General features: G+C 44.0%; 1 protein-coding gene across 14 annotated transcripts in view; it reads left to right on the top strand.

Moving 5' to 3' along the window:
- LOC115197057 (pleckstrin homology domain-containing family A member 7) overlaps nt 1-18,549 on the top strand; it is a 172,519-nt gene that overhangs the window by 99,663 nt on the left and 54,307 nt on the right. For all 14 annotated transcript variants that reach the window (XM_029758212.1, XM_029758211.1, XM_029758209.1 and 11 more), the window contains one exon: nt 11,053-11,167. In XM_029758212.1, coding sequence (XP_029614072.1) covers nt 11,053-11,167 — 115 coding nt within the window. The remainder of the gene's footprint in view (nt 1-11,052; nt 11,168-18,549) is intronic.

Genomic DNA, 18,549 nt, shown 5'->3' with positions numbered 1-18,549 from the left:
ATCTACTTTTATCTACCCTTTGTGCGACGAGAACTTTTGGTTCTCAGAACATCGCTGGAATGCTAGTTGGTAATGGTCAATAACAGACCTGTGGCCTCTCAGGAATGTCGCTGGCGTACATCTATTTGTAACTACGAGTGTGCAAACCTCAAACAAAGCCAATGCCAAGCTGAAGTATCTATATTCATGTGTATTCATTCAGCGTCTCAGACAAATATCAATCTTCAAAGTAAATCCAACTGTGTATTATTTCAAGACTGTAGATAGGAGCCTAAGAATTGTGGCGATGGCCAGATATGTCAAGGTATATGGAGCAGGGAAACAATCTATGGAATAGTGGTAAAAGCCAGTGCTGTTGGGAAAGCTGACCTTTGGAGAAGTTGGCTTTGTTGGAGTATAGATAGGTAGTTGTTGTTTGGTGTATACAGCATTGGGTGTGAAGTAAAAGGCAAAGCCAGTGTTGTTCAGAAACTGAGATTATGGAACAGAGTGGTACATTAACCCAAATAGGATGTTCTTTCACTCAGTCCCTTTATGGATCATCAAGGTTGGAAGGGTGGACCATGTGCCCTCTCAATTGTCCAGAGCCTGGTCTCCAGATTCCACTTACCCTAAGCTGGCCTTTACCAGGCCATCTTAACCCTGACTGTGTGAACCAAATGGCACACTGTCAGTACAGCTATGATTTATCACGCTAACTGCTCATGCGTTGTGACTTACAAACTATGGTATATAAGTCTAGTGTTATAGGCGCATGATCTGCACATCTTGAAACCCCCTTAAAATCTGCCAGATTTAAAATTTAGCTCAGAGTACTGGTGTGGGATGTCACAACGCAGCGCATCTATCCATCTCTTGCTCTAATTTCTCTTTCTCTCTGTGTTCTTCTGCCTTCTCTCTTTTTTTGTTGCTCTGCCCTCATTAATTGTGTGCATGGAGATTCTGAAAAAGAATCCCAGGTTTTTCTTAATTCCTGGTTGCATCATTCCCAGATGGAAGATACCCTCCCAGCTTATCCCCTCCAGATTCTGAGAATCCTCCAACCAAGATTTCTGAAAAACCTGTGAACTTTGGGAAAGGAGACTAGCACCATTGGTAGAACATTGTAGTTGGTTTTACTGAAGATTTTCTATTATATTGACAAGATAGTCGAGTGACCGCTCTAGCAATGGGGCGGCAAGTAGCCTAGTGGTTAGAGCATTGGACTAGTAACTGAAAGGTTGCAAGATCGAATCCCCGAGCTGACGAGGTAAAAATCTGTCGTTCTGCCCCTGAACTAGGCAGATAACCCACTGTTCCTAGGCCGTCATTGAAAATAAGAATTTGTTCTTAACTGACATGACTAGTTAAATAAATAAATAAATAAAATTAAACTTCTATTCAATCAAATAAGTCTCACATAGAAAATGTGCAATTAAATTTGACACTCTCATTGACCTCCATACAAATATTCCTCACTTCATGGCCTTATTTTTTGTGGACAGATTTTGGACAGAGTAAACCCTCTCTCTTCGCCTCTTCCTCTCTGGTTGTAGCTTGTCAGAAGTCTTCACTCTTCCTGTGCTCTAACCTTAAATGGGGGACCAAAGATGAGTGAATATAGACTACCTTTGGTTAGAACAAAGTGCCAATTTTCCCGTCCTGTGTCAGGGTCCAACACTTTGGCCCAAGATGACACAGATTGGAAAGGTTGTGCACAGAGTCATTCCATGAAAAAGATTTTGAATTTTGTTACTCAACACAAAACTACAGTGACAAGTATGAGTTCATGCAGAACTTTCTTATTTCTTGAATATCTCATTGCATCTACACACTGCACTGGCTGCTCATCAACATAAAATCTAAACAGCCGTGGAGCAAATAACACGGATACCACACACTCACCAACGTAGAGCTCTGTTCTCTATCTCTACCTCGCTCCATATCTCTCTCCAATCTGTCTCACGTTCTCTCTCTTGTAGTCGCTCCATCTCTCTCGTTCCCTCTTTCTCCCTCTCTGGGATCTAGCTCACTCTTGCTCTCTCCTCCTGTGTCTGGCAGAGAACAGGAGAGCACATTCCCCTGCTATGTTCTGATGGATCCGTCTCATTAACGGCTCCAGTATGTGGGCGTGGAGGCCTATTTGAGCCGCGCAGATAATGTGTCACGGCCACTCAGCATGCGCACCCTCTAGTACTGCATACAGAGGAACAGGCCAGAGGTGTGTATGTGTTGGTGGGTGCGTTGTGTAATGAGTCTCAGTACAGCTGCAGCCTTGAAAATGTTTCGGGGGAACTAGGCGAGCTATAATGCCGCAGCCATGAGAATTGTGGGATACAATGTAGCCTAGCACTAGCCAAACCTGTAACCAAACCTGTAGTTTGGTGAGCGATTTTACAATCAGTGCATTCAACAAAAGTAGGTCAAACTACCACATAGAGCTCTGTCTTGTTCTATACTAGGGCTAGTCCAGGGTTTCCGTCAGGAAAATGTGGCGCCGGACAATGTGACCGGGAAGATTTTAATTTGCCGGCCATTTGAGAAATGTACTGGACCCATATACATTGGGTGCATAACCCATTAGGGCGACCACGGTGCTCAGAATGACATATCACATTTTACATTATGGTAATTCACCTTAACATGCAACTCGTGTAATGAAGCAGCCAATAAAACAACATTTTCAAACATTAGCAAAAATGTAATTTGCGGGGAAACGCCGTTCTAAACAGCGCACCTGATAGCAGGTGACAGAGCTGAAAATCTCTGTTAGAAAGAGGGGGGCTTTAGAGATGCAACAACTAAGATGGGTTGCTAATATGACTAGAACTGTTCCTTTGGCTCCTGGACAACGAAAGAAAGTTGATATAAAAACCAATAGAACAGGAGAGGAATTCTGGTTTCAATGGCATACGAGGAAGTCTTTATAAAATAATTGCCTCCACATTTCTATGGTCGGATTTTGTGTAGGCTACTTCGAATCAATATGAAGTAAAACGTTCAGGTTTCAAATAATTAAGCACAGTATATGTTTTCAAAATGCGTACTGCCTCCAGCTCACATTGCGAAGTGGTGGGTGACAAGCTGATAGCCTTCCCTACCGTTGCCTATGCACTTGAATGACGACTGGGAGGCGAGCTTCAATTACCATTTGAGAAATAAAAATAGCTATTTAAGATATGACTGTGGCCGTATCTTGCTACTGCATATAAAGCCGGCAGACAGGCATCGAGGCATTCAGGGACTGATCGATTGAACATAAGAATGGGCAAAACGAGTTACCTAAGCGACTTTGAGTGTGGTATGATCGTCGTTGCCAGGCGCGCCAGTTCCAGTATCTCAGAAACGGCCGGCCTCCTGGGCTTTTCATGCACGACAGTGTCTAGGGTTTACCGAGAATGGTGCGACAAACAAAACATCCAGTCAGCGGTAGTCCTATGGGTGAAAACAGCTCGTTGATGAGAGGTCGAAGGAGAATGGGAAGAATCATGCAAGCTAATAGGAGGGCCAGCAAACAATGGTGTAGTACAACAGTGGTGTGCTGAACAGCATCTCGGAACGTAAAACTCGTCGGTCCTTGTCACGGATGGGCTATTGCAGCAAACGCCCACACCGGGTTCCACTCCTATCAGCTAAAAACAAGAAGAAGCGTTCCAGTGGGCAGGCCATCACCAACACTGGACAATTGAGGATTGGAAAAACATTGCCTGGTCCGCCGAATCCCATTTCCTGTTGTGTCATGCTGATGGCAGTCTGGATTTGGCGTAAGCAGCATGAGTCCATGGCCCCGTCCTGCCTGGTGTCAACGGTACAGGCTGGTAGCGTTGGTGTAATGGTGTGGGAATGTTTTCCTGGCACACGTTAGGTTCCTTGATACCAATTGACCAACGTTTCCTTGCCCCGAGTAATTCAGGCTGTTCTGGAGGCAAAGGGGGGTCCGACTCGATACTACCAAAAGATGACCGCACAGACCCACAACATTTTAGGCTTATTTCAATATGATGTGGAGACTGCTGATGAAGTGCAAATTACTTCACATAAGACATTCAAATCTGGACCTCGAAGCCAGTTCCACTGCTGATTTTTAATTCCTCCCCTCTAATCAAGGACTGATTTAGACCTGGGACGCCAGGTGTGTGTGCAATTAATCATCAGGTAGAAGAACAGAAAACCAGCAGGGATCTTGACCTCCGGGCTCAGACGCCTGGTATAGTCTTTAGATCACATATCCTTGTTCCAGCACTGCTTTGATAGGTGGTGCCTCTAACAGATCACCATCAAAGCCGAGTTGAAACCTCATCTTAGGTCTTATAATATTGCCTTGGAGAGATTGGCGTCAAAAGGGAGACTGGCTGGGCCTCTCAGACCCAGGAGTGGCTAAAGTGTTTAGGCGTCACACCTTATAGGCTGGATTGGCGTCTCGCGTCGGTGTCCGGTCTGTCTGTCTGTCTGCCTGCCTGCCTGCCTACCTGCTTGTCCGTCTGTCTGCAACTTCTTCTCTCTTCTCTTTCTTTGAATCAGTCTATTACCCCTCTCTCTGTATCTCAAACAGTTATTTGCTGATTCTTAACTGCTCTCGCTCTCTCTCCCCTCATTGCTGTGGTATCTGGTGATGATGGGCAAAGCTACGCTAGCAATGTGATGACTCGCTCACAAGAGGGATCGCTGACCCGCCGGGCAGGGCAATGCTTTTGTTGACTGTCGCCATGGCAGCAACAGGGTGGATTTCAAGCACCTGGACCACAGGCAGACAGGGAATGGGGAGGGAGAGCAAAGAGCATGTTTCCACCTCCACAAGGCCTCACGCTGAGTATTTATACACACGCTTGCTCTCTGGATAGATCAGGAATGGGGTCGTGGATGACTTTTATGTGGCGATATTGTAATACTCCAGAACCAAAGAGGCATTTTGAAGCAGTTTGTTGTCTCCTTTTAATGTGATGTTCCTTCTATACCTTCCCCTAAACTACTAAAATTGCCACTGTCTGTCCTATTGACGTCCCCTATTTGGGTGCACTACACTACAAACGTGACCACAGGGCTTTTCTCCTCGCTGCACGTCAGTCTGCCCCTGAAGGGAGGCGGCAATGAGAGCCAAAGCCAAGGCCCTTTATAGCTGGTTATCATTTTCTATATTTGAAATGCACCCTGGTAACTATCGTTTCCACTAGCCATTCTGGACTCTGCTAAATAACCAGCTAACGAATTCAAAAAAGGTTTCGGAGGACATGACAACACCTTAGGGAAGTTGAAAATAAGCTAAAACTTGTGGGAAAGAACATCCCTTCAAGGCCCTTATTCCAGGGTGACAACTCTCAGGAGGCCCAGAGTGATGATAATAACCAATGTGCTGAAAAGCTGGCTGTCGCTGCCTAGATTGCCTGGCAGAATGCCCTTCGTAAGTGCCAGTCCTTGGCTGTGTCCCAAATGGCACCCTATTCCCTATGGCACTACTTTTGACCAGAGTCCATAGGGTTAGGGTTAAGGTTAGGGCTCTGCTCAAAAGTAGTGCACTAGGGTGCCGTTGGGGATGCACCCCTTAAGTGTTTTCTTCCCCTCATGACGACAAAGTAAATGTCTGAGTCAGAGATGGAGAGGCGAGATCTGCGTTACCAGGTTTCTGTACAGCGAAGCGCTGAGTAATTCTGTGTGTGCAGATGTAAAGATTTGACTATTTTGTTTCTTGTGTTTATGGAAATGAAGGGTTATGTGGGTCTCCTTGTGCATTTGTAGGTTTAGTTTCAGTGATTATATTAGATTCTGTTTTACATCGGATAATGAAGTCGTATTTTCATTTTATTTGATTTGTTTTGCCTCCATTTCAGTCACTATTATTGATTGAGCCTTTAGTTAACGCTTATCCTCTAGTTTTAGTAGCTTCAAAGGTTTGCTGATAGTTCATCTAAGGCAGTGGTATTCAAACTGTTTTAGCGGGGGCCCCATTTTTTTCCCGCCAGAATTTCTGGTGTCGCCATTTTTTCCCTCAGAGAATTTCTGGCGACCCCACACAACCCCACCTCAAATCTTATGACACAACCTTAAAATGGGTACATTTAGATTTTTACATAAACACAATTTTCAATTCATTGTATTTTGATCTCTTATCAAAAAAAAAATATTTTTTTATGAATACCACTGATCTAAGGCTAAGCTATATAGTTTTGCCTTTTAGGTCATAATGAATAAGATTGTATGGACCAATTCTAGATCAGCACTCCTACTCAAAGACGCTTTGTGGATAGGGGCCCAGAGCGCAGTGCATTGTGGGAGGAGATGATGATTTCTCTCAGGTGATGGCCTAGTTGGCTAGCCGCCCACAACCTCGCATCACTTCCTGACAGATGAGTTCGCTCTATCCATATCCTATGAGAGAAACCCCAGAGGAGTGTCTGTGCGTCTGTCTATAACATGAACTGGTCAGTATGTGTAGGTAATCCTTTCTAATGCCGCTTTTTTGAAAGATATTATGTAGTAGAGCTGCAGAAGTGTTGCTCTCCACTTTCTGGGGGACCGAGTTTTGAAATCAGTGGAATTAGACTATGATAGCTAAGGAGATGGAGAAAATTCTGCCGTTTGATTGCAAAATGCAGAGGGAGTCGAAAAGAGAACACACAGAAGGCTGTTGTATAAAACACCTGTCTCCGGATGACATCTTCAAACTAAGGGCAACCATGGCATCCGTGACAGAGAGGGAGAAGCGTCCATCCATGTATACGGGTAAGATAATCTAGCTAGCTACATTTTCAGATATTACTCATTTTTTATTTTGTCAGAAAGTCGTTTTCATTTCAAGTTAGTGTACTGTTAGCTAGCTAGCTAATGTTAGCTGGCTGGCTCGCTAGCTAATGTTACGTGAATGATCTGTGTAGTAATATTATTTGTATCCCAGAGCCATTTGCTTTGCTAGTTATAGCCTGATGTTAACTAGCTAACATTGAACCTGGTCGGTTAGCTACCTGAACATTCATGCAGGGTAGTAACGTCATGAGTTGGGATTATGGTTCATTGTCTAGCTACATGTCTAAAAGACTCTACTATGCAAGTAACCATTTCAATAGAATGTTCATGATGTCACTACAACTGTTGATAGACGTAGCTGGTAAATATCATATCGCTCTGGCTATCTACTCCGATTTCAGAGGACTCTCTTCTGAGTGTGCCAGAGTGCAGAATAACTGACAAATTTGCGAACGCTCAACACCCGTTGAATATGGCCGGTGTCAGGAAACGTTGGCAGAAAAGCATAATTAAATTGTTGCAGCAGTACAATTACAGTCACCAATGCATAAAAACAGCCTAACCAGCTTCCAGGGTGCGCTCTGAACGCTCCAAGAGCGAAACGCTCTGAATTTCCAAACGGACAATCTGACAACGCTCTGAGTTTATGAACGCCCAGAGCACAATCTGGCACTCCAGATTAAATTTACGAACATACCCGTAGTATACACCAGCCTTTAGTCTTGAAATCTTTGGTTGTTTAGTACATGACCTCACATGTGAATCCTTAAAGAGATGGGTGGGGCTAAGGCTTAAGAGGGTGTGAACAATGCTGAATGGGTGTAGACAAAGAGCTCTCCAGTAGGTGTATCAAAACATGCAAAGGACATTTTCGCAAAGGTTTATCAATGTTCAAAGCAGAATTATGATATATCATTTTCTAGCTCTGAGTCTACTTTTATCCAATGTAAAAAAACACAATTTCAAATGTTGCTGCAAAAGATCGAGCCGGTCGGTCACATATCTGGAAATCCTTGTGATTTAGTTTCTTTATTGAGAAACGGTGTGTGTGCTGTGCTCTGAAACACTCCACTATAGAGATCTAGCCGAATTACCTATTAATCCTTGGAGCATGCACAGACGCACGCACACACACACAAATCCACAGCAGTGCACCCTCATGTATTCCTGCCCTCGAACATCCGACAGCTACTACTGCGCTCTGGAATGGACAGAGCGACAAATCACATTAACAATGGCTGGACACAGACATGGTCGGCCAACACTGGAATCACTTGGAGCTCATTTCCTATTCACACAATGTAAATCTCACAGTACAGCGTGGGCAAGAGAGGGAGAAAAATGTTGGAGCTCTGTCAACCAGGTTCTTGGTCACCTCCCTGACCAAGGCCCTTCTCCCCATTTAATCTCAGTTTTTCACAATTCCTAACATTTAATCCTAGTAAAAATTCTCTGTCTTAGGTCAGTTAGGATCACCACTTTATTTTAAGAATGTGAAATGTCAGAATAATAGTAGAGAAAATGATTTAGTTCAGCTTTTATTTCTTTCATCACATTCCCAGTGGGTCAGAAGTTTACTCAAATAGTATTGGGTAGCATTGCCTTTAAATTGTCTAACTTGGGTCAAACATTTCGGGTAGCCTTCCACAAGCTTCCCACAATAAGCTGGGTGAATTTTGGCCCATTCCTCCTGACAGAGCTGGTATAACGGAGTCAGGTTTGTAGGCCTCCTTGCTCACACACACTTTCAGTTCTGCCCACAAATTTTCTATAGGATTGAAGTCAGGGCTTTGTGATGGCCACTCCAATACCTTGACTTTGTTGTCTTTAAGCCATTTAGCCACAACTTTGGAAGTATGCTTGGGGTCATTGTCCATTTGGAAGACCCATTTGCGACCAAGCTTTAACTTCCTGACTGATGTCTTGAGATGTTGCTTCAATATATCAACATAATTTTTCAACATGATGCTATCTATTTTGTGAAGTGCACCAGTCCCTCCTGCTGCAAAGCACCCCCACAACATGATGCTGCCACCCCTGTGCTTCACGGTTGGGATGGTGTTCTTCGGCTTGCAAGCCTCCCTTTTTCCTCCAAACATAACAATGGTCATTATGGCCAAACAATTCTATTTTTGTTTCATCAGACCAGAGGACAATTCTCCAAAAAGTACGATCTTTGTCCCCATGTGCAGTTGCAAACCGTTTTTTTATGGCGGTTTTGGAGCAGTGGCTTCTTCCTTGCTGAGCGGCCTTTCAGGTTCTGTCGATATAGGACTCATTTTACTGTGGATATAGATACTTTTGTACCCGTTTCCTCCAGCATCTTCACAGGGTCCTTTTGCTGTTGTTTTGGGATTGATTTGCACTTTTTGCACCAAAGTACGTTCATCTCCAGGAGACAGAACGCGTCTCCTTCCTGAGCAGTATGACGGCTGCGTGGTCCCATGGTGTTTATACTTGCGTACTATTGTTTTGTACAGATGAACGTGGTGCCTTCAGGCGTTTGGAAATTGCTCCCAAGGATGAACCAGACTTGTGGAGGTCTACAATTTTTTTTCTGGGGTCTTGGCTGAGTTCTTTTGATTTTCCCATAATGTCAAGCAAAGAGGCACTGGGTTTGAAGGTAGGCCTTGAAATACATCCACAGGTACACCTCCAATTGACTCAAATTATGTCAATTAGCCTAACAGAAGCTTCTAAAGCCATGACATAATTTTCTGGAATTTTCCAAGCTGTTTAAAGGCACAGTCAACTTAGTGTATGTAAACTTCTGACCCACTGGAATTGTGATACAGTGAATTATAAGTGAAATAATCTGTCTGTAAACAATTGTTGGGAAAATTACTTGTGTTATGCACAAAGTAGATGTCCTAACCGACTTGCCAAAACTATAGTTTGTTAACAAGAAATCTGTGGAGTGGTTGAAGAACAATTTTTAATGACTCCAACCTAAGTGTATGTAAACTTCCGACTTCAACTGTATACAGTTGAAGTCGGAAGTTTACATACACTTAGGTTGGAGTCATTAAAACTCTGACGAGGATTAAATGTCAGGAATTGTGAAAAACTGAGTTTAAATGTATTTGTTTATTAAGGTGTATGTTTGTAAACTTCAGATATTTTTTAATAAATTCCCAAAAATGGCTACTAACCTGTTTTCACTTTGTTATTATGTGGTATTGTGTGCAGATTGCTGAAAAAAAATGTTTAATCAATTTTAGAATAAGGCGGTAACGTAACAAAATGTGGAAAAAGTGGAAGGGTCTGAATACTTTCCGAATGCACTATGTATTGGATAATGACTTTTTTGGGCTTGGGCCCATTCAATTTCATTAATGTAGGGCTCATAAAATGTATTTAATATACGGCTCATTAGGCTCAGGTAGTATCAGGTTCGAATTTTCATGCTGATCAAAGCTCTAATTAAATCCAGACATATTTATTTGCTTTGTAATGCTTTTGATTGACACTTCCGGTTTTGTCGGGAAATACCGGGATACCCGGGAGAAAAGGGATTTATTCTCAGCATAGAACCTTTGTAAAAATACTGGGAAAATATTAAATCATAGCGTGAACTAGATTTGCAGAGTTTGATGAATTGCACTGCCCCGTGGGTAACCTTTTGTGTTGGGAGCGGCAATTTAGACTTTCGACTTCAATTGAACTTCCACACCTGTCCACACAGTCAGAGAGGACAGTGAAGAGCCTTTTAGATTGATTGCTTTCTGATGAAGTCAACCTGTGATCTGACTTTTAGTAATAATGATACATTATTAGGCATGCCCATATATTTATTGATATTGAGCACAAGGATTGCAAACCTGGGCCTGTGTTCATAAAGCGTCTCAGAGTAGGAGTGCTGATTTTAAGATCAGGTCCCCTCCTGTCCGTGTAATCTTATTCATTATGACCTAAAAGGCGAAACTTTTCCTAGATATCGGCACACGTTAGGAACATGGGCCCTGAGGCTTGAAAGAGAGCTGTTCCTGTGAAAGTTCAGACAAAAGGGCTCATCTCCACAGAACCCCCATTCTGTCCTTGGCCTCCAGGGTGTGTGCTCAGTCTATGGAGTCGTGCGTGTTTGTGTGTGTGTGTGTGGAGTCGCATCCTCTACCGGGTGTCTCAATGACACTCTGTGTACACACACACACACTCTCTCTCACTCACTCACTCACTCACTCACTCACTCACTCACTCACTCACTCACTCACTCACTCACACAGAGTATGTCTCTCGCAAGTTGTCTTTACACACACACACACACACACACACACACACACACCCGGTCATGTCTGCTCTGTGTGACCCTGTGCTGCTGTCTCTGTTTCTCACCAGGCCCGGCGGCCGCATGTCAAACCCCCAGCAAGCCGACCTGCGGCCCTCCAGCACCATCAGCGAGGCTTCCACCGCCGTCACCACCTCCACCGTGGACACCACCTCGGGGTCAAAGGTCAGTCCCAAAACCTTATTGATTTATTCTCTCCCAATCCTCTTCAATTTGACATGACGTTTTGAAATTACGTTATCTTTTTGAAGCATGAACGATACGGATCGTTTCTGTTTCTGTCCTGGCCTTCCTGTATTATACCTATGCTAAAAAAATGTATTCTACTGAGCCATTTACTTGTCTTTAATCATTTCTTATTGTAGAATTGTTAAGAAGGAACCCGTAAGTAAGCATTTCGCTGGACGATGTATACCATGTGTATCCCGTATATATTACGATAGCATTGCCTATCGACGATGATTGACTGCCGTTGTTGATGGTGACGACATCGTGACGTGACAGACAATGGGATGGTTTAGTCTATTTGAACTTGACTGGCGCCGCACAGTAAAGAACGGAGTCTCTTAAAATAAAGTGGAGATCCTAACTGACCTAAGACAGAGAATTTTTACTAGGATTAAATGTCAGGAATTGTGAAAAACTGAGTTTAAATGTATTTGGTTAAGGTGTATGTAAACTTCCGACTTCAACTGTATATCCTCTATAACTATGGCAGTAAAACTAGTTTAATTTACCTTTTTAGGTACAACTTAAAGATGTGTATCTACTGTATTGCAGTGGATAAAAATAAGCTGGCTGTGGCAAGCTACTCACCATCTAACCACAATGCCTACTCTCTCTCACGTTGTGACCTAGGGCTGAATAATGTTCAACCAGCAGCTCGTAGAGCGCCCTCTTCAGGAAACCATTGAACTTAAAAAAAAAAAAAGACCACAAATGAGCATACGTATTTGTTTATTCTATGTACAGTACAAGTCAAAGGTTTGAACACACCTACTCAATCCAGTGTTTATCTTTTTTATTTTTTAACAATTTTCTACATTGTAAAATAATTAAGAAGACATCACAACTAAGAAATAACACATGGAATCATGTAGAAAAAAAGTGTTAAAGATATCAAAATATATTTTAGATTTTTCAAAGTCGCCACCCTTTGCCTTGACAGATTTGCACATGCTTGGCATTCTCTCAACTAGCTTCACCTGGAATGCTTTTCCAACCGTCCTCGAGGAGTTCCCACATATGCTGAGCACTTGTTGGCTGCTTTTCCTCATCCCAATCCTCATCCCAAACCATCTCAATTGGGTTGAGGTTGGGTGATTTGTGGAGGCCAGGTCATCTGATGCAGCACTCCATCACTCCCCTTGGTCAAATAGCCCTTACACAGCCTGGAGGTGCGCAAACCAGATGGGGTGGCATATCGCTGCAGAATGCTGTGGTAGCCATGCTGGTTAATTGTGCCTTCAATTCTAAATAAATCACCGACAGTGTCACCAGCACACCTCCTCCTCCAAGCTTCACAGTAGGAACCACACATGCGGAGATCATCTGTTCACCTATTCTGCGTCTCACAAAGACACGGCGGTTGGAACCAAAAATCTCAAATTTGGAATCATCAGACCAAAGGACAGATTTCCACCAGTCTAATGTCCATGGCTCGTGCTTCTTGGCAAGTCTCTGATTCTTATTGGTGTCTTTTAGTAGTAGTTTCTTTGCAGCAATTCGACCATGAAGGCCTAATTCACGCAGTCTCCTCTGAACAGTTGATGTTGAGATGTGTCTGTTACTTGAACTCTGTGAAGCGTTTATTTGGGCTGCAATTTCTGAGGCTGTTAACTCAAATGAACTTATCCTCTGCAGCAGAGGTACCTCTGGGTCCTCCGTTCTTGTGGCGGTTCTCATGAGTCAGTTTCATCATAGCGCTTGATCGTTTTTGCGACTGCACATGAATAAACTTTAAAAGTTCTTGAAATTTTCCCTATTGATTGACCTTCATGTCTTAAAGTAATGATGGACTGTTTTTTCTCTTTGCTTATTTGAGCTGTTCTTGTCATAATATGGACTTGGTCTTTTACCAAATAGGGTTATCTTCTGTATACAACCCCTACCTTGTCACAACACAACTGATTGGCTCAAACACATTAAGAAGGAAAGAAATTCCACAAATTAATTTTTTAGCAAGGCACACCTGTTAATTGAAATACATTCCAGGTGACTACCTCATGAAGCTGGTTGAGAGAATGCCAAGAGTGTGCAAAGCTGTCAAGGCAAATGGTGACTACTTTGAAGAATCTCAAATATATTTTGATTTGTTTAACACTTTTTGTTGATTATTTCAAGATTCCATATGTGTTATTTCATAGTTTTGATGTCTTTGGTGTTATTCTACAATGTAGAAAATAGTAAAAATAAAGAAAAACCCTTGAATGAGTAGGTGTGTCCAAACTTTTGACCGACACTGTATATAATATCGGCTCTTTATCTGTGGAATAAAGACCGAATACAAATATTTCTGTGAATGGCTAATATCTGCCGACAATATTGGTCAACCGATTTATCGGTCAGGGACTATATATAGGGAAAAGTAATTAACGACTGGCATTAGGTGATGATGAATGGCTAGGGGGGCTGCTCTCACACACCTGTGACCAAGACCCCATTAAAAGCCGCCAGACAGTGGACAGGGGGTTTGAGTGGAGAGGAGGGGGGGCTTCTGTCTACCCGCAGGAGGCTGGTTTAATTAATGTCGCAGACTCCAGAGGGGGAAAGTTAGACGTGTGGATCTGACGGAATTCGACGTGGACTGCGCCTGTGTGTTTATGGAATTGTGTAGGTTGAGGGTGAATGTGACAGGGCAAGAGTGTGTGTGTGCGTTTTGTGTCTGTCAAGAGTAAAATGTGTGCCCGTTTGTGTGTCAGGTGTATGACGAATGACAAGTTGTGTGTGTGTGTGTGTGTGTGGCTCAACATAACAATCTCGGGGCCTTCTCTCCAGGCTCTATTGTGACCCCGGCCAAACAGTCAAGCCCATTTCAAGCCGCAGGTGGGGTACACCTGATACTCACCCCCCCGCCCCATTTATAACTTGAAAGGCGATTAACTACCTAACTTTCACTTTGAAGACTGGTCTTAGTGGCATTACCTCCCCATGTTCCTTTAAGGCTTTTGCGTAAAGCCAAGAGAGCAGGCTACTGTAGCATTAGCGTGAAATGGGCTCTCTCTCATTCCTTTCTCTCGCTCTGTCTCGCTCTGTCTCGCTCTCTCTCATTCCTTTCTCTCGCTCTGTCTCGCTCTCTCTCATTCCTTTCTCTCGCTCTGTCTCGCTCTGTCTCGCTCTCTCTCATTCCTTTCTCTCGCTCTGTCTCGCTCTGTCTCGCTCTCTCTCATTCCTTTCTCTCGCTCTGTCTCGCTCTGTCTCGCTCTCTCTCATTTCTTTCTCTCGCTCTGTCTCGCTCTGTCTCGCTCTCTCTCATTTCTTTCTCTCGCTCTGTCTCGCTCTCTCTCCTTTGCTCCATATCTCCCTCTCTTTGGCAGAGGATGGGAGAGCGCACACACACACACACACACACACACACACACACACACACACACACACACTGCTTCTCTTTCTTAGGCACACACACACACACACACACCACTAAACAGAGGTAAATCATGTCCACCCCATCAACAGGTGGAGCCAGACTATGATTGAATGTGGCACACAGGGAGAGGATCGGGCATCCATCACACTGGGGCTCATCAGTTACCATGACGAGAGACCACAGCTTTTCACCACCGTAACCCTATTCCCTTTATAGCGCAGTACAAAAGTAGTGCACTATATAGAGGATAGGTTGCCTTTTGGGATGCAACCCAGGCGATCCCACCCATTCCCCACCCCCTCCCTCCATAAGAGATGGCTTTACTGATGAACATCAGCACTAAACCGCTGCATCAGTTTCCAGAAGCATGATTCATGCTTTTTCTCTGTGTGTGCTGTTACGACATTAAGAAAACAACAACAAAAAATTGGTGAGCCAGAACACTTTTTGTTTTGTCGGCATTCCTGAAAATAAGCACCAATAGGTCTGTGCCAGACGGTTCCAGATTCTGTTGCCTTATTTGAAGTCTTTGTCAAAGAGATGTCTTCTCTTCAAACTCTTCCAGGCAGTGTAAAGGTATTGTCACCACATAGTAAATTGCAGACAAATACATACTGAAACAGACTGTAAAGAGTATGTAGCGTGTACTGTGCATTTGGGAAAGTATTCAGACCCCTTCCTCGCCCCCCCCCCCCATTTTGTTACGTTACAGCCTTATTCTAAAATGTATTTAAAAATATATACTGCTCAAAAAAATAAAGGGAACACTTAAACAACACATCCTAGATCTGAATGAAAGAAATAATCTTATTAAATACTTTTTTCTTTACATAGTTGAATGTGCTGACAACAAAATCACACAAAAATAATCAATGGAAATCCAATTTATCAACCCATGGAGGTCTGGATTTGGAGTCACACTCAAAATTAAAGTGGAAAACCACACTACAGGCTAATCCAACTTTGATGTAATGTCCTTAAAACAAGTCAAAATGAGGCTCAGTAGTGTGTGTGTGTGGCCTCCACGTGCCTGTATGACCTCCCTACAACACCTGGGCATGCTCCTGATGAGGTGGCGGATGGTCTCCTGAGGGATCTCCTCCCAGACCTGGACTAAAGCATCCGCCAACTCCTGGACAGTCTGTGGTGCAACGTGGCGTTGGTGGATGGAGCGAGACATGATGTCCCAGATGTGCTCAATTGGATTCAGGTCTGGGGAACGGGCGGGCCAGTCCATAGCATCAATGCCTTCCTCTTGCAGGAACTGCTGACACACTCCAGCCACATGAGGTCTAGCATTGTCTTGCATTAGGAGGAACCCAGGGCCAACCGCACCAGCATATGGTCTCACAAGGGGTCTGAGGTTCTCATCTCGGTACCTAATGGCAATCAGGCTACCTCTGGCGAGCACATGGAGGGCTGTGCGGCCCCCCAAAGAAATGCCACCCCACACCATGACTGACCCACCGCCAAACCGGTCATGCTGGAGCATGTTGCAGGCAGCAGAACGTTCTCCACGGCGTCTCCAGACTCTGTCACGTCTGTCACATGTGCTCAGTGTGAACCTGCTTTCATCTGTGAAGAGCACAGGGCGCCAGTGGTGAATTTTCCAATCTTGGTGTTCTCTGGCAAATGCCAAACGTCCTGCACGGTGTTGGGCTGTAAGCACAACCCCCACCTGTGGACGTCGGGCCCTCATACCACCCTCATGCAGTCTGTTTTGATCGTTTGAGCAGACACATGCACATTTGTGGCCTGCTGGATGTCATTTTGCAGGGCTCTGGCAGTGCTTCTCCTGCTCCTCCTTGCACAAAGGCGGATGTAGCGGTCCTGCTGCTGGGTTGTTGCCCTCCTACGGCCTCCTCCACGTCTCCTGATGTACTGGCCTGTCTCCTGGTAGCGCCTCCATGCTCTGGACACTACGCTGACAGACACAGCAAACCTTCTTGCCATAGCTCGCATTGATGTGCCATCCTGGATGAGCTGCATTACCTGAGCCACTTGTGTGGGTTGTAGACTCCGTCTCATGCTACCACTAGAGTGAAAGCACCGCCAGCATTCAAAAGTGACCAAAACATCAGCCAGGAAGCATAGGAACTGAGAAGTGGTCTGTGGTCCCCACCTGCAGAACCACTCCTTTATTGGGGGTGTCTTGCTAATTGCCTATACTTTCCACCTGTTGTCTAGTCCATTTGCACAACAGCATGTGAAATCTATTGTCAATCAGTGTTGCTTCTTAAGTGAACAGTTTGATTTCACAGAAGTGTGATTGACTTGGAGTTACAATCTGTTGTTTAAGTGTTCCCTTTATTTTTTTGAGCAGTGTATATATATAATCTCATTAATCTACACACAATACCCCATAATGATGTAGCGAAAACAGGTTAAGACGTTTTTGCAAATGTATTAAAACAGAAATACCTTATTTACATAAGTCTTCAGACCCTTTGCTATAAGACTCGAAATTGAGCTCAGGTGCATCCTGTTTCCATTGATCATCCTTGAGATGTTTCTACAACTTGGAGTCCAGCTTTGGTAAATTCAATTGATTGGACATGATTTGGAAAGGCACACACCTGTCTATATAAGGTCCCACAGTTGAAAGTGCATGTCAGAGCAAAAACCAAGCCATGAGGTTGAAGGAATTGTCCGTAGAGCTCCGAGACAGGATTGTGTCGCAACACAGATCTGGAGAATGGTACCAAAACATTTCTGCAGCATTGACTGTCCCCCGCATTGACTTTCCCCAAGTGGCCTCCATCATTCTTAAATGGAAGAAGTTTGGAACCACCAAGACTTTCTAGAGCTGGAGACCTTGCCAAACTGTGCAATCGAGGGAGAAGGGCCTTGGTCAAGGAGGTGACCAAGAACCCGATGGTCACTCTGACAGAGCTTTAGAGTTCCTCTGTGGAGATGGGAAAACCTTCCAGAAGGACAACCATCTCTGCAGCACTCCACCAATCAGGTCTTTATGGTAGAGTGGCCAGACGGAAGCCACTCCTCAGTAAAATGCACATGACAGCCCTCTTGGAAATCACCAAAAGGTACCTGAAGGACTCGCAGACCATGAGAAACAAGATTCTCTGGTCTGATGAAACCAAGATTGAACTCTTTGGCCTGAATGCCAAGCATCATGTCTGGAGAGAACCTGGCGCCATCCCTACGGTGAAGCATGGTGGTGGCAGCATCATGCTGTGGGGATGTTTTTCAGCGGCAGGGACTGGGCGACTAGTCAGGATCGAGGGAAAGATGAACAGAGCAAAGTACAGAGAGATCCTTGATGAAAACCTGCTGCAGAGCGCTCAGGACCTCACTGGGACAAAGGTTCACCTTCCAACAGGACAAGGACCCTAAGTACACAGCCAAGACCACGCAAGAGTGGCTTCGGGACAAGTCTCTGAATGTCCTTGAGTTGCCCAGTCAGAGCCTGGACTTGAACCCGTTTCAACATCTCTGGAGAGACCTAAAGTAGCTGTGCAGCGATGTTTCCCATCCAACCTGAAAGAGCTTGAGAGGATCTGCAAATAAGAATGGGAGAAACTCCCCAAATACAGGTGTGCCAAGCTTGTAGCGTCATACCTAAGAAAACTCGAGGCTGTAATTACTGCCAATGGTGCTTCAACAAAGTACTGAGTAAAGTTATTTTAATTTTGTTTTAAATAAATGTATAAAAAAAATCAAACCCAGTTTTTGCTTTGTCGTTATGCGGTATTGTGTGTAGATTTGAGTTTTTTTTATATACATTTTAGAATAAGGCTGTAACATAAGAAAATGTGGAAAAAATGGAGTTTGAATACTTTCCAAATGCGCTGTCGATAGCCTTTCACTGACAAAAGCTGAATCTTACATTAGAGACCCTTTTGTATGGTGTGATATACAGTAAGTGCCAACAAATTACATTTCTGTTGGCACTAATATCACTCCCATATTTCCACGAGTTTACCCGGACTTAAAATAGACT

This window comes from Salmo trutta, chromosome 7, assembly GCF_901001165.1.
Source record: "Salmo trutta chromosome 7, fSalTru1.1, whole genome shotgun sequence".
Classification (NCBI taxonomy): domain Eukaryota; kingdom Metazoa; phylum Chordata; class Actinopteri; order Salmoniformes; family Salmonidae; genus Salmo; species Salmo trutta.
This window is presented reverse-complemented; position numbering and strand designations above follow the sequence as displayed.